A 16161-nucleotide genomic window follows, 5' to 3' on the forward strand; every position below is an offset into this window, starting at 1 on the left:
GATGTAACAAATAGCAACAATGGGTCCCAGAACTCAAAGGAATACTATCAAAACTATACTGAAAGAAATCACTCAAACCTCAAGTTAAATACTTAGCTAGACCATTATTTTAATGGAGAGGAAACTGAAGGCACTTTCAAAATAAAAGTTTAATTCTCATCAGAGTCTTAAAGCTTGAGGGCTACAAAAGGTAGGTTGGAATTGATGGAATAGTGAGAAAATAGTATTGCTACAAAGTTTTAGTTCCTACTTGCCAAACTCAAACACCATACTCACTGTCATCAAGCCAATTCTATTCATAGTAAACTGTGGGATGCAGTAGAACTGCCCCCATGGGTTTCCAAGACTGGAACTTTGTAGGGGAATCAAGAGCCTCATCTTTTGCACTCAGAAGAGCCGGTCGTCGTTTCTCACTGCTGACCTGGCACTTAGCGGCCTGAATCACTGGGCCTCCAGGACTCCTTTGTTCATAAATACACGGATGGGCTTCCTGCAAGCAAAATATGTATGTTTAAATATACCTGCTATCAGTGGATGGGTGCAGACAAGTTCTCACAGTAACACACTTAATCTAGTTCTGGTAGGGTATCTTCAGAAAACAAATACTTTTAAAAAATCTTGTAAGATCCAGCAAAATAATAATATATAATGATAAGGTTTATGGAGGTTAGGGTGGGGGGAGGGGATAAAGGGGAACTGATATCAAAGAGTTCAAGAAAAAAAAGTTTTAAACTAATGGTGGTAGCAACTGTAAAATTATACTTGGTATAACTGAATTATGGATTGTTATCTGTAAGAGCTCCCAATAAAAATACAAAATAAAAAATGTTTCAGGAAGATCAGCTAGCTTAAAGAGCTGACCTTTCCATCAGATTTTTAAGCAAGATAGAAATAATTGGGGACAATTTCATGGAATAAATTATAGCCGGGGGTGAGTCTTGGCTTTGTCAGTTCCATCCACCGTGGAAAGTCTAATCAGAACAGTGACTGCAGGGGCATCTGTTAAGCTGGTTACATTCAAGGCAGAGCTGTCATCTCAGAAGGTTATGGTGACTGTTTTGGGATTCCAAAGTGGTCATTTTAAACTTTATCAGTTTTACATGCAACAATTTATATACGTTTTGTTACAATTCATCCATTTCCAATCCCTCAATGTACAATTGTTTATCCAAAGTGGTCATTTTGATAGGTTTTCTCAAAGGACATGGGACGATCATTGAGAACTGGATTGGTGAGGGGAAAGCCAGGAAAGTGGCGCTGAGCAATTTTTGCCATTATGACAGTGCGTCTTATTCTCCCGGGGCAGCCAGGACTATCCTATGAGAAATCCATTGGGAAACTCTACCTCATCCACCCTACCACCCTGCTACTGCCTCTTCAGACTTCTTGTTCCCAAAACTCAAAGACCATTGCAAAGGAACATCATTTGAGTCCCTTAAGGAAGCCCAAACTGCCGTTTGATGTGGTGTAAAGCAAACCATGCAGAATTCTTCAGAGGAGGGTTAGAAGGGTGTTCACCTAGGTGGAGAAGAAGCTGAGAAACAGTAGCTTCACATTTTGATAATTTTGTTATGGGGTCTATAATTTTTTTATAGCAATGTTTTTGACTCACCATCGTTCATGTATACATTGTACAGTCTAGTTTAAGGAGTAAATAAAATATCACTGAGCCATTATATTTATGATCATTCTAACTCTAGTTTGTATTGGTTTGACTTCTATAGGTGTACAGAAGATGGGTGTCCACATAAGAAATTCTTTCATACACGTTTTCTCATGCGAATGAGATTAACACCAGATTGTTCCAAAATGTTGATCTCGACTTCCTCTGGCTATCTCTTGATTTTACATGATCTTGACTTAACCAAGTCTTTAGAAGTAGGCAGCTATCCTATTTTGAGAGCAAGAAGAACGACATCCAGTTCAGGTAAGTTCACCTCTATATTAGCACAGTTTTCTATAGAATCTCAAGACATAAGGATGGTATGTATTTCCATTCCATGAATCACAGAAGCAAGAAGGGAAGGAACTGAAATTACATTCTTTGGAAAATTCAGGGATAGTTCTCTTAAAAAAGTACAGAAATCTGTATGTATTTCAGACATAGCATCAGTTTGGGGCTCTAACTTCAAAAATGGTCTGTGAAGAACTGCTAATTCTGATAGTAGTTTAGCTCTCTGCTAAACAGACTCTTCATCAGCAATCCCCAAAGCATCGCTTCCCAATAGTAGTGAGGGCCCAGTGCAGTGTCAGTCTTCTTCAGCCCGTCAGGAAGCCCGCAGAGCTTCTAAGGTTTCATTTTTAAGTCTCTATTGTATCCTAGACTTCAACATTCCAGACACGTTTTCTCTCATGACCTCCTATTTCTCTTGCTAAAGCCCTCTCCTTCTCTTATTGCTGATTCTATTAGACTAAGTTCTCCTGAGCGCAGAAGAACTTAGTACTATATTTGATCTATATTATGTGACAAAGATGATAATGATATTTCATCCACCTTTGGGATAAAGAGGTCTAGTCTGGGAACATTTTCAGAATTTATAATGTTGCCATGATGAACAAAACCCAGCAGAGAAGATTTAAACATTTAGAAACCAGAATGTTCATAAATTGTTATTAAAAGCAGCTTCAAATCGTCAGACTATAATCTTTTGCTTATGTGCAGAAGGTCACTCTGGAAGATTCTTTGGCGAATATGTGGGCATAAGTGCACTGCAGTTGCCCAATTTTGCTGCTGAAAGAAACTAATGTTTTATTATATGCAAGCAAATGATTTCATAACTTTACAAGTATAGTTTTCCAGATTCATAATTGCTTTTTTTTTTAACATTGCTCATCAACTTGAGCATAGTGAGAAACAGGAAAGTATGATAAAATGGAGATTGTAATTTGGAGTTATTAAATCAAGCTCAAGAACTTCCAGCATAATAATAGTTACATAATTTTAAGAATGGTAATACAAGTTTTTATAGTGTCCTTTCAAAGGATCATGTTCACATTCCCCTTAATGGGCCTGTTGATTGGACCATCAAAAAACAAAAAAAACCAAACTCAAATTGCCATCAGTTCAATTCTGACTCTTGATGACCCTCTTGGACAGTGTAGAGCTGCTCCTGTGGGTTTCTGAGACTACCTCTGGACTGCAGTAGAAAGCCTTGTCTTTCTCCCGGGGAGTGGCGGGAGGATTTGAACTGCTTATTGTGTGGCTAGCAGCCCAACTTGTAACCACTAGCCACCTGGGCTCTACCATTAAAACTGCAGGTGAAACAGCTCCGTTTTCGTTTTCCTTGAATTCCCCTGGTTCTGCCTCACTGCAGAGATGGTGGGGAAGCAGGCATGCTCCTATATTTTTCTTTTTCATTTTTCTTGCACACAAGTTAGTTCAGTAGAAATGTTTTTGTTTTTTTAAGAGCTGTCTTGCCTGCCTTGTTGTTAGTGATAGGCCAGTTTTATGAGGGCATGCACTTTACCATGATGTAGGTGGATTTCTAAAGTATGATTCAAGTAGGTAATTTATACATAAGAGACACTACCCAAGTTATGCTAGGTTTATCTCAGAACTTTTTGTATTTTCAAGATTTGACCACTTCGTCAAGTTCATCTGGTCCTAGAGTTTCTGTATCACCTTGTCATCATAGTGACTCTAATTCACCTTCTGAGAAACACATGTCACGAGCTTCTCAAAGAGAAGGTAGGTTAAAAGTTGGATTTTATAATCTTATAACAACAGATTCTACCAGCTAGCATTCAAGAAGGAAGTCAGAGGGCGGAAGGAGGAAGAAGCCTAGGAAGTTGGGTTATAGGTGAACTTACTCTGAATGTGGAAGATCTGCGTATCAGAATATGCCAGCACTGTCCTTGAGCAAGTATATATAATAACTCAGGTCAGAGTTAGACATCTACTTTTGAAGTGGATTCTGTGGATCCCTGGGGACATGGCACAAGTAAGAAGTGGAGCTGCGCTTTGATCCAAGTGAAATTAGGGAGGCCTTTGACCCTCTGCTCTTTCCAAACCCATCTCCCCGCTTCCCTCTGCTTTTGTTAGGTTTCAAACTAATTCTTGGAATGGGGATTTGTTTTTCTCTAAAAGTGTTAGTTAAATTGCATGTGAAATTGTTATTTAGGTGCAGATTGAGTTGTAGGAATGCAATTTAGAACTTCACCAGTTTCTGTCCATGTTCAACAATCTAAAGGGAATCTTAAGGAGAAGGTAGAAATCTGTCTGAGAAACAATTCACAAAGGTTCATTACTTTCAAAGCAACACCTTCCACTAGCAGAGAAGCATTGAAATAGTTCTCTTAATATTGTATATGAAAGTGGTTCACCATACCTGAGCCATTATTTTCCTTTGGAGCTAGGCAGTAGGAAATTGTGGGGGAATAGCAGTCTCCCGGAACAAAAAGGGTTCTCATATAGGGTTGTCTCCCAGCCCTTGTTTTGACATGCCTCTGTGTGAGGTGCCCCCTCTCCCTGCACCTCCAGTGTTACTGGCCTCCTCCTTATTTATAGCCTTGTTCTGAGGGGCATAAGAAACCACTCTACTTGCATACATAATAGCCTTTTATTCTTTTAAAGGTCATTCTCACGGTTTCCAAGTGTTCTGTAAACTAGAGAGTGCTAGGTCAGTTGCGATGAGAATTGTATCTTTACTTTTTCTAAGTTCCCTTTATGCCATGTAACTGTGTTTCTCACTTGAAGAAAAAGAGCTGAGAGAGATACAGGCGAAATCCAAAAGGACCCCCTAAGTCACTGTCGTGCTTAAGTCACTGGTGATTTCTGCAAGGGGAACTTGAACTCTTTGGTTGTAGTCATGCACTCTCCTCTCCTCTGACCCCAGCAACACATCCCGTCTGTACATTGAGTGTGATGTCATACTTGATATGTACGCAGCAGACTAAGGAACAAAGGCGTAGGAGGTGACTATCCAAAACCAAAGCATTGATAAACTGCCGTAGTCCTTTGATAGTATAAATCTCATCCTCATTTTCTTTTCTCTCAGGAGTTTCACCCAGGAATAGTCTTGAAGTCTTAACCCCTGAAGTTCCTGGTGAGCGAGACCGTGGAAATTGTATCACGTCCCTACAGCTACACCCCAAAGGCTGGGCCACTCTTCTCCGGTGCTCCAGTAACACTGATGATCAGGAGGTAGGGGTGCCATGGGGGGTGGACTAAGTCTGGCTGCCATGTGTGCAGACCTTCTGGTGACCACTCGGCAGGCTCTGCCCTCCTGCTTCTTGACTTGCCTGTCCCCTTCCTCTGCTCTTCCATGGTGTCATTATTCCATGTAAACTCTTGTGCCTTGTCCCTTCCTGGGCAGGGCAAGCTGGGCGGGATCACCAGCTCTGATAGTGCCACCATCTTCATTCTTGGCTCCTTTATCTCACCCTGAAAAACCCTTACACAGTAAACACAGGTCTGAGACGTTTCCTTTCAGTTGACTAAATATGAGATTTTCCAAAGCAAATTGAATATTATAATTTATTTTTTAAAATCCAAGGAATGCTCTGGGGGAAGGACAGGACTAAACTGATGAGGGTGAAAATTCTTAAATAACCACATCATCTTTATCTCTCTGGAAAGTGGGTCTTCTGAAGGTGGCATTGACTAAAGGCTACAAGTCAAAGGGGAGAAGAACCTTTGAACTTGGTGGAGGGAGAGGCACTCTAGGCCTCGGAGAAGGTATGGAGTTTTTTGATTCTCAAGAATGCTGTTGCCCTCATAAAAGTGGATCTGCTACCTGATCACAGAAATCACAGACAGCTCAGGGAAGAGATTTGAAAGAATCTTAGCCTGGAAGAGCCTCTGTTGGTACTTTGGGTCAAGACAAGAAGGCATGAGTCCTCTGGGATGACTGTTTGCAGCAATTATGTAACTTTGGCATTCTGGCAAGTCTTTTAAAAATAAGGAATACATAGTGAAGTCCACTGTGAATAATACTGTGAAAATGTTAGTGCTGCCCAAGGCAGTCTGTATTTTCAATGCAATCCCAATCCAGATCCCAATTTGTTAGGTGCAGCAAAAGAATAAAAGAACCCAGATAAGGAACTAAGCAAGAATCTATAGAACATTGCTGTACCTCAATAAGAAAAAACCCCAATAACTCAAACAGTGGGCGAAGGACATGAACGAACAGTTCACCAATGACAACATCCACATTGGCAGCAAACAAGAAGAAATGCTTATGATCACTGGCCATGTGGGAGATCCAAGTCAAAACAATGACACGGGCTGCCACATTCAAACACAAACAACCTGTTGAAGAAGCTGAGGAGAAGCTGGGCTCCTCATACACTGCTGGTAGTTCTGTAATATGTACAGCCACTGTGGGAAATACAGCACTGCCTCAAACAACTGGGAGTAGAAGTTCCATGCAACCCAGCAGTACTGCTGCTGGTGTATGTCTTAAAGAAGAACGTCATAACAGAAACAGACATGCCCTCCCATGGTCATCTGCAGTCCAATAGCAAGAGGTTGGAAACAGCCCAAATTTACCCATCAGAAGAAGAATGGATAAAGAAGCTTTGGTGCATACATACAATGGGATACTATGTATTCCTAACAAAATAATGACAAAACCACAAAGCACCTCATGACCTGCCCAGATCTGGAGAACATTATACTGAGTGATCACAACAGGGCAAACACCAAACCAGATCGCTACCATAAGGATAAAGACCAAGACAGAGACTTAACATTCCGAAGAGCACAAACTTTGAAGGTTGCCAAGCTGGGGAAGGAAAGAGAAGCAGCAGATTAGAAGGTTCACAGGTGTTAACTCGGTTGAAAAGGAGAATGGAGGGACTGCCAGAGGAAAAAGAGAAATTAGGGGTGGAGTAGAATGAAGGGTGGGGCTGGGAGGAGGGGTATTGAGTGGTTTAGCCTTTGCATCTACAGATGCTGATATGAAGTCAAACCCCACCCATCCACTCAATTCACAATTTTAAAAAGCAAAAATTAGGAATGCCCATAGCACTATTTAAGGCACTTTTTAAGGAGCCTTGACAGGGCTGTGAGCTAGCTAGGCATTGGGCTACTAGCCACAAAGTCAGCAATCTGTTCTTATAAAGACTCACAGTCTTGCAAACCCTGTAAACCAGGGCGACGGCAGCAGAGCTGACTTCCCTGCCATGGGTTTGGTGTGGGGTACTACTGTTGGGGCTCTAACCTTTGTCTCTCACTTCTCTTCCCCTAGTGGACTTGTGTCTACGAATTCCAAGAAGGTGCTCCCGTGCGACCTGTGTCACCTCGCTGCTCACTCCGACTGACGCATTACATTGAAGAAGCCAATGTAGGCAGGGGTTACATCAAAGAACTGTGCTTCAGCCCCGATGGGCGAATGATTTCTTCCCCTCACGGCTACGGGATCCGCCTCCTGGGATTTGACAAACACTGCAATGAACTTGTTGACTGTTTGCCCAAAGAAGCCAGTCCCCTTCGAGTGATTCGTTCCTTGTACTCTCACAACGATGTGGTCCTGACCACAAAGTTCTCTCCCACACACTGTCAGATTGCCTCCGGGTGCCTTAGCGGGCGGGTTTCCCTGTATCAGCCAAAGTTTTAGGCACAACTGACATCAAATAAGGAACTCTTCTGGTGTTTGACTTATAAATTACTTCAATTTAGGTGAAGTATTATCTTCTTAGAAGATCTTCTAAGTTTGGGTCACAATTCTGGTTCTTGTGGGTCCATTTTATACACCTGTGACCTGAGGCCTGGTATCCAGCCTCCTACAGGCCTCTCCCATTGGAGGCTGGCGGCCGCAGCCCTCTTGGCACCCCTGTGCCCGCTGGCCCTGTGCCTGGCTCACCAGCCCTCGGGGTCCTTTGCATGGTAACTCCTTGTTACTTCTTTTGTTTCTCCTCTCTTAGTATTTTTCTTTTTGATAATGTTTTTAGTGGTTTCGTTTTAACGTGAGTTTTGTGGGCATTTGGCAGGAGTTTGAGTTGGGATAGGAGAAACTTGTGGCCACAGGCGCGAATGAAACCCTGAAGTTCTATGTTGGCATATTGGTTGTAGAACCAGATTTCATTTTCAATTATACTTGAATATACTTGACCCTTTAAAGTTGCTTTTATAGTTCTCATAAAGAGCACAGATACTGGTGATATCCTCCTCCCCGTTTATTGGTCTTGCAACAAAGTAATTTTTTAAGTTGCCTGTTAAAAGTGATACACAGTTTTTCGCCCTGAGAGGGGTGTTGCACGCTGTGAAAGTCTAGAAAGAAGATAGCCATTTCTTTCTGTAATTTGCTTTGCTTCTGTCTGCCCTCCTCTGGCATTTTGCTCCTGTCAGCAGCAGTAGAAAGGAGGGGAAGGATGGACATGGCTCGTTTCTTTTGTACAGAAGAGGCTTATGAATCGGGTAGCACAGTATCTGGCTGCAATAGCAATGTGACAAGTGTTCTGTATTTTCTGTGCCGGGTTATTTCAATCCCACAGGATGACATGGGACATGAGGGGCTGTAGAAAAGTGTGTGGGAAATTTCCAGTTTTTTTCCATTCCATTTTCCACAAACTTTTGCAGTCCTCTCGCACTGTTGGTTTGGGGCCGAGACAGTGTCAAGTGTGAAGGGGTAATAATTTACTTGACTTTCGTCCTTGAGCCAGGTTGGCACCCTGTCAGCCTGAGTGTGGGCAGTAAAGGGAGAGTCTCAATCTCCTTTCAGCTGACGTCAGAACAGTGAACAGTAACCAGGGTCAGGATGAGGTGCTGACAGGAGACTGTAGGCTGACCGCTCTGAGGTCAGCGCTTTCTCAGTCCCCGCCACAGTGAAGGCGGGCAGCTGGAGTTATTTAAATCATGTTTTCTTAAGCTGATTCTCAGCTCATTGAGGAACTTGTGAAAAATGCAGAGAGCTGAGCACTACTTCGGAGATACAAACCCAGGGAGGTGGCAAGAATCATCTTTCTTGGGTAGTTCCTCAGTTGCCCTTGACAAACACTACCTTAAGGCAGTAAATACTTCTATCCCATCTGGTGCTTAACACAACTCCCAGAAAGATGTTTTGATTTTTCTATGTTTATGTTTTTGGTTTTGTTTTGTTTTCTTAAGTAAATGAAAATTAGTTTAGAAGTAGAAATAAACTTAAAATAGAGTCAATCCCAGTTTGACGCATGAGAGAAGTTCATTGTCTTGCCCGGGGTTCACCCTGCCAAGTTGGTGGCAGAGCCAGGACTTCATTTCAAGTCTCCTAATTCCTTGCTCAGGGCAATTTCTACTGTATTTTGTTGGCTATTAATGACTTGTGAACACTTGATTCCGTCTGTAAGGTGCATTAGTGTGAGCACTCTTAAATTGGCCAGTAGATTGCAAAAAGAAGTAATTGCTGAGTTATTCAGCCAGAAGGTGCAAAGTATTAGAAATACTTTAGAAAATTTTAAGCAATTCAACTCCATTAATAAAAACGATATTTCTTTGTAGGCCCTTCCAAACAGCCTTCCTGTACAAGTGTATATGCAAGTTAGGAACAATGCTGGGTGTAGAACAGATTTTTTTAATTACATAAGTTTGCCACTAATGTTTAAAAAAAAATTGTAGATTTATTGTGGTCATAAAAAGAATACCACAAAAGCACAGTGAAAACAGGCATGTCGTAAACTTGGGGGAGAAATATTTAAAATAAAATTTTGGAGGAAAAAGCACTCACGTGGTTATCATGAAAAATAAGGTACTGTGTACAGTGACTGTTGAGGTTCAAAACAAGCCTGTAAATTGCATCCCTTTAGAATGAGCCCATGTCAGATGCCAGCCCCGCATGTTCACCAGCTCAATCATCCAAGAGTCTGCTACCTCCCAGAAAGTAACCTGTCATGGCTCCAATCATGTCCACACTTTACCACCAGTCCTCACAAAACTCTACAAGGGAGACCGGAGGGAGCAAAGGGCTCGAGAAACCCAGTGACTTGCCCTGGTCACAGAGGTGGAGCCCCGGGGCTCACACTCAGTCTGTTTGAGGCTCATCTGTGCTTCTTCTTCCGCCGCTTGGCCTTCTGTTTGTAAAGAACATTAAATCAGCCTTCCATTTGCTTAGCATCCACTGGAAGTGCTTTATTACAAAGCTGGCTTACCTCTGCACCGTGTAACAGAACATCTACAAGATTAAGAATTTCCATGAGAACCAGTACCATCAACTACAAGGCAAAACATCCAGTACACTTACGTAACTTAAAAAATTTTTTAAACCACGTAAAGTACTTGTAAGGCACAGAAGGAAAAAAGGGCAAAAAATTGACTTGAGAATTTTAAATTATATATATGTTTTTTAATGTTCCTCATGGACCAGTGGAGGTCAAGAATGGGTACAAAAAGTTTGGTCGCATAAAATAGCAGTGCATGGGAGCGAGTCTCAGGCCCTGATTATTCTGGGGATACTCTCCATGATGGAGGTATCGCGATAGAGATGCCACTGCTGGTGTCCTACCAGGAGGATCACTGGCTCAAAACGACCAGGTCTGTAGAGGCTTAGTCACTGGCTAGCAGTTTGCAAAGATCATGAGCCGGACTACCAGGCAAAGAGTTTTTTCCTCACACTAAGGGATATAGCATCGACTGCCTGTTTGTCCAGGTACATGTCACCATCTTTTAGGTGATCTGTCATGGAAGGACAGTTTCCCACACCCTGGGGTCTAGGAAACTAGTTGGTGCGGATATGGCTTGTCCTTTGTTCCCTACCCCAACTGGGTTCTCTGAATCCAGAAGAATGGAGGCCAGGCCTTTATCGTTCCCTCCAGGAGACGCTCTGCTGTGAGTGTAGCCTCCCTGATGTTGCTTAGCCAAAGGGATCCACACCAGAGACTCTGCCTTGGAGCTTTCTTGAGGAGGGCGTTCATTTCCTTCTGGAGAAGATTCGGGGACGGACGCCTGGTCCTCCTTTTCTATGGTACTATGGGTGTCCCTTGTGCTCTCAGTGTCCTCAACTCCTCCGTGTTCACTCTGCTTACTGTCACAAGTTGACAAGGGGTGGTGGCGGTGGGGTCTGCCAACCTGGGCCCTGAGTTTGCTGGCTTCCAGGCTGGGGGGTGGGGCTGACTGGTCCCAGGTGATATACTACCAGAACTCTCCATCTTCATTTGGAGCTGCGGGGCCACGATCCCCATGGCCCTGCTCTATTGATCTCGCCTCATTTAGCTAGTTGTCTGAGAAGATTCAGCTGGGCATGGTCTTGCTCCCACTGGGCTTGGTTGATCTTATCAACCCATTTCCTCAAAATGGCCTCCTCTGCCTCAGACGAGTCATTGTTCTGCCTGATTTCCCAGTCATCGCTCAGGTTCTGTCTGGTGGGCTAATACCTTGCATCCGGCAAGTGAGAGCAATCACTGATAGCCGCAGGAATTTCCCACGTTCAGTTTGTGTGACTCAGGCAACCCGAGGGCGCTAGCAAATGAGCGCAGATGCCGTGGCTGGCGCTGCAAGTTGTGGATGCATTACTCAAAGTGTGTTCTCTCCTTCCTCCCTCACTTGCCTGGGCTAAAGGGTGAATTTTAAGATTTCCATTTTTATGAGCGATACTATAGGTGAGAAAGGTGAGAACATTTTGCACCATGAGTAGCCCAGAAAACCCACGATTGCTCCACAGCACTAGCAATGATGGTATCAACCCCAACTGTCCCAGCCTGCTGGCGGAGGGCATGGTGTACTAGACAGAAACTCATAAGGAAACTGACAAAGGGGTCTATAAGCAATTCTCATAGTGACCGGAATCTGAATCCTCCAGCCTCAGGATTATAGATATCCCCTCGTTCTCTAATTGTTGAAAGGAGCTTTCGACTTCTTGGGTGCAGGCCATGGCGCCAGTTAAAAGCTTGGGTAGAATCAGGGTCAGGTAGGCAATGAATGTGGCCAGGTGGGCCTGGGTTGGGAGGTCCTTGATGACCTGAACAAGCCCCTCTGGGCATTCTAGTCCCTGGGGAGCTAATGGAGGGGCTCCTCCAGAGAATCATGGGGCACGCTTTGGAATTCGTATCCATCCAGGACAAGGAATTGCCAGGGTGCATTTCCCGCCATCAGGGTCACATCACCCTGATGTGGGAAAAGCAGATTAATGTGACATACAGGTGATCACATGTGTCATCCACAGCAATCCAATCCCAGCTTCTAGACAGTGATTTGGTTAATCCACGCCTCAGTTCCCTCTCCATAGAGAACTTTATTCTTTATCCTAGGGGGAATTCTGGAATCCCAGAAATCAGCCCAGTGCGACAATCAGGATGGAATGCATAATTGCAAATCACACTCTAACCTTAACACTCCTCTGAGAATTCAGAATTAAGAGAAAACTCAGCAAAATGGTAAGCTTTCCCACGAGGTCCCATGCTCAGAGTGCTCAGAGAATAAGAACCAAGAAATTGAGGGCGTCGTGAGTACCACAGGCGTCACTACTGTTTCAGGGGCCTCTTACTTAGAGTGCAGAGTCTGACCTGGTGTGCTTCACTCCCGGTTTCATTCAGTCCTTGCTATTCAGGATCACCGGTAAATACAAAGGCCTTATTTTTAAAGTATATGAATTGTTCTGTTGTTAAAAGCTTCTTTGCAGAACAATATTTATGGCAGTGTTCTGGTGTCGATCAAATGTATTGGAGCTCTTAAGTTCGGTTGAGAAAAGGAAGTGGCTGGCTTCTGTTCACGTTTTTTAAACGCGTGTGGTCTTTTCCCCCAGCAGACCCAAAGCACTTAAGCCACGCGTGTGGTCTGTCATTTCTCCTTGTTGCACCCCTGAGAAAAGGGTCTCCCAAATTCTTGGAAGACAAACAAAGAAAGTCCATGTTCCCGCTGTGCTTCTTTCTGGAGCTGAGATTGTTGTCGTGGTTAGAGGTGGTGCTCTAGAAAGTGCAATGGGGAAATGCTCTGGTTGCCCTGTAGAACCTTGCTTCTGAATTAGCCTTCAGACAGGATTGGCATCTGTATGGATCTGCTAAGCTGGTGTTCTACAGGAATCCAAATCTGATCATTTACTGCTGACAATCGTCCATTTGCTGACCAGCAGTCACTGAGAGTGCTGTGACAGGTTATCCAATAACACCCTGTGTTGGTCATGAAAAATACCAGATATGTGAATTTTTTGATAATTGCTCCATATCTTAAGTGCCAAAATTTTAAACTTGTAGTTACTTTTGATGAAAGTCTTTCAGATATGTTAGTACATCTCCCTGCGTTCTTAAACAGCATGCTCAGTTGCAATTCCCATTTTCCTGATAAGAGGTAAAGCTATATTCATAATGTGCTGTTAAAATACCCAAGGAGCTCTAATATATGTAAAACTTCATAAAATGTAAAGGGCTATAACAATGTATGCCACTGTTAATCATATCAGTTACTATAAAATGATGCAGCCCTGAAGTATGTACACCCATTTGCCCCAGATTGCTCTGTTTTTTAAAACTTTTTTTTTTGTACCTACTCGTAGTCTGTGCGGTCTCCTGCCCCAACACCTACATGCCTGCTGTGGCAGGCGCCTCCACCCCCCACCCCCTTCCGCTCCCAGAATGAGCCATGTTCACCGTGTGATGATGTGGAGCACGAGATGACACGCCGCCCAGGAGGCCGGGTGCTCATTCCTGACTGCTCTCCCACGGTCACTGTGAGCTGCTGGGTAGTAGAAGCTCATGTGAGGGCTCCGGCTGGCACCACTAAGGGAAGTGCTGCCAACGGAGGGCGCTGCCAGAGTATGGAACAAAGCGCAGTTTACCATTACAGCCCAACCCCCTCCGAGGCTCTGTATCCTGCTAAGAAGCTCTCAGGATAACAGGAAGTGTGAGGGAGGAAGGAATCAACATCCAGACACTTGAGTACTATAGATGCCATACATTTAGTCAGGAATTAATGCTCATGGCAGCACACATTGTTAAGCAGATATGGTTTAGTCTTGTTGCAAGCTAAAGCTGTGCCAAGTTGTATATCCTCAAGATGATTCGACATATGTCCATTTCACCCATTCAAATGAGCATACTGGCAGCTTCAAAAGGAAGCCTGGAATTTTTATCTTTATGCTGTTTTTAGTTGTGAATTCGTTAGTTGTAGAAGTGCGAGTTGTATCAAAAGCCCGAGTGAACACATCTAATATACACAACCTTTTATGTATGTGTATATAAGTGTCACCATAAAATAAAATGTTATCCAAAGAGAAGAAAATCATTAAACTTTTTTCTAAAATTCAAATCTGGTCCAAGGCCTTTAAAATATGTCAAGCTTTCCTAAGTTTGTCCTCATTCAGATTCCATGGTTTGTAATGCGAAAGGTCAGCATTTTAATCTTTGAGAATTTACTGTATCTCCATTTCCAAACCGCCTCCTGGCAAATTTTAGGTTCGTTTTTGGGAAATTGGGAAGGTTCCACACAACACCACGAAAGTTTTCTCCCTGGGCTCCGAGGTGCTGTCTATTCTTATGTTAGACTGTAAGCTCCTGGTGGGCAGGCTTGCTCTCCTTTATTCTTATCCCCACGGCCAGGTGCACGACCCAACACGGAGTGGTTCCATAAATACTTGCTGAGTGCCTCAACTAGGCCTTCATTGGATGGGGCCTTCGGTTCCTATGAATCCTGAACGTATGCTACGAGAGTCAGCCACTGACTCAGGATAATCAACTGATGCTGGTCGTCAGGTAAGTTTTTTTTTTACCTGATCATAAGTGGCCAAGCCTTCCTAATTGAGTTGCGAAGAAGAAACAATACAATTTTCATTCAACATTCATTTGAATGACCACTACACACCCTCATCCAATACGAGGGTCTTGGTCTCCAAAGCTGTTGCAGGTGAGATGGATGGGGAGGTCGGCTGCCACTTCAGCCTCTTGTACCCTGTGCAGCTGGAGACCCCTTGCTTAGCCAGGTTTTAACCATCTGTGGTTTCTGGCTTTTCAGTCTGTTTTGGGCTCACCAATTACATAGCTAGTCAGCGTAGGTATTGATACTTAACACGATAGAAAACAAAGTAATGAGGGTTATGATTTCTTCCCTGCTAGAGGAAGTCACATCCACTGAAAACTAGTCACCGTGTGAGTGACTGAAGCCAAGAAACCTAAAACCTAAAATTAACCCTAATGCACTCCCCTCACCCCCTACCTTGGTGACAGTTCAGAAGTCAAAAAGCTTCCTAAAATTATGGTTGGCTTTACCTTTTCAGTTGATTCTTAGAGGTTTAATAAACTTTTATATTAATATATACATTGAATATTTTGGTATGAGTCTACCTCATAATGTGCTTTTAAGAAGTAAATATTCCCCCCGGAAGAATTCACTTCAGAGGACAGCACTGAAGGAGCTTGGGGAGAGGGACATGTTTGATCAGAGCACACGGGAGCAAATGAAGGGGGAGGAAGAGAGAGTGGAGCACATCCTGGCCCACCAAGCCTTGAGGATGATATTCCAACTTAGAGCAGCCAATGCTGAGAGGACCATATGGCCGGCCCCACTATGAGACAACATCCCTCACTGACCCATAGCCCTACGGGGGACAACACTGGAGACACATCTGACTCCACCACACTTAGGGCGTGCAACAGAACAGCAAGGGGAGCAGAGCAAGGAAGTCCCTAGGGAATACCCAAAACAGACTTTGGGACCAGGGTGTGGCACCCCACCAGATTTGACTGGAAAACTAAAGGTCAACAAACAGACCTTGAACTATTTATAGGCTTTTTTGGTCATTGTTTTTTTGTTGTGTTGCTTTCATTTGCTCTGCCTTACTTTTGTGCATAGTATTATCTCTGTTCTATCTAGAGAAGATAGGCTGGATCATGCTCTGCCTTGTTTTTGTGCATATTATTATTTCTGTTGGTCTATCCAGAGAAGATAGACTGGATAAACAATCTAGAGGAGAAAACAACTGGACCAACAGTTGGGGTGGAAAATGGGAGAGGGGTAGGCGGGGGAAAGGAAGTGGGTTAACAAACCCAGGGACAAGGGAACAAGTGATCCAACATCAGTGGTTAGGAGGGTATAGGAGGCCTGGTAGGGTTAGATCAAGGGCAATGTAACAGGAATTACTGAAACCCAAATGAAGGCTGAGCATGATAGTGGGACATGAGGAAATTAAAAGGAAATAGAAGAAAGAACTAGGAAGCAAAGGGCATTTATAGAGGTCTAAATACAGGCATGTACATATATAAATATGTTTTTGTATGATGATGGGAAAGTAGATCTATGTGCATGTATTTACAGGTTTAGTA

General features: G+C 43.4%; 1 protein-coding gene across 1 annotated transcript in view; it reads left to right on the plus strand.

Moving 5' to 3' along the window:
- DCAF10 (DDB1 and CUL4 associated factor 10) overlaps nucleotides 1-9639 on the plus strand; it is a 36370-nt gene extending 26731 nt beyond the window's left edge. Inside the window, exons 4-7 of the mRNA XM_004710998.2 lie at nucleotides 1725-1927; nucleotides 3575-3688; nucleotides 4998-5143; nucleotides 7191-9639. Of these exons, the coding sequence (XP_004711055.1) occupies nucleotides 1725-1927; nucleotides 3575-3688; nucleotides 4998-5143; nucleotides 7191-7559 (832 nt within the window). The 3' untranslated portion in view covers nucleotides 7560-9639. The remainder of the gene's footprint in view (nucleotides 1-1724; nucleotides 1928-3574; nucleotides 3689-4997; nucleotides 5144-7190) is intronic.
- Nucleotides 9640-16161: the final 6522 nt, after the last annotated feature.

The sequence above is a fragment of the Echinops telfairi genome, unplaced genomic scaffold (assembly GCF_000313985.2).
Source record: "Echinops telfairi isolate 266 unplaced genomic scaffold, ASM31398v2 ScPeMD7_7410;HRSCAF=8448, whole genome shotgun sequence".
Taxonomy (NCBI): domain Eukaryota; kingdom Metazoa; phylum Chordata; class Mammalia; order Afrosoricida; family Tenrecidae; genus Echinops; species Echinops telfairi.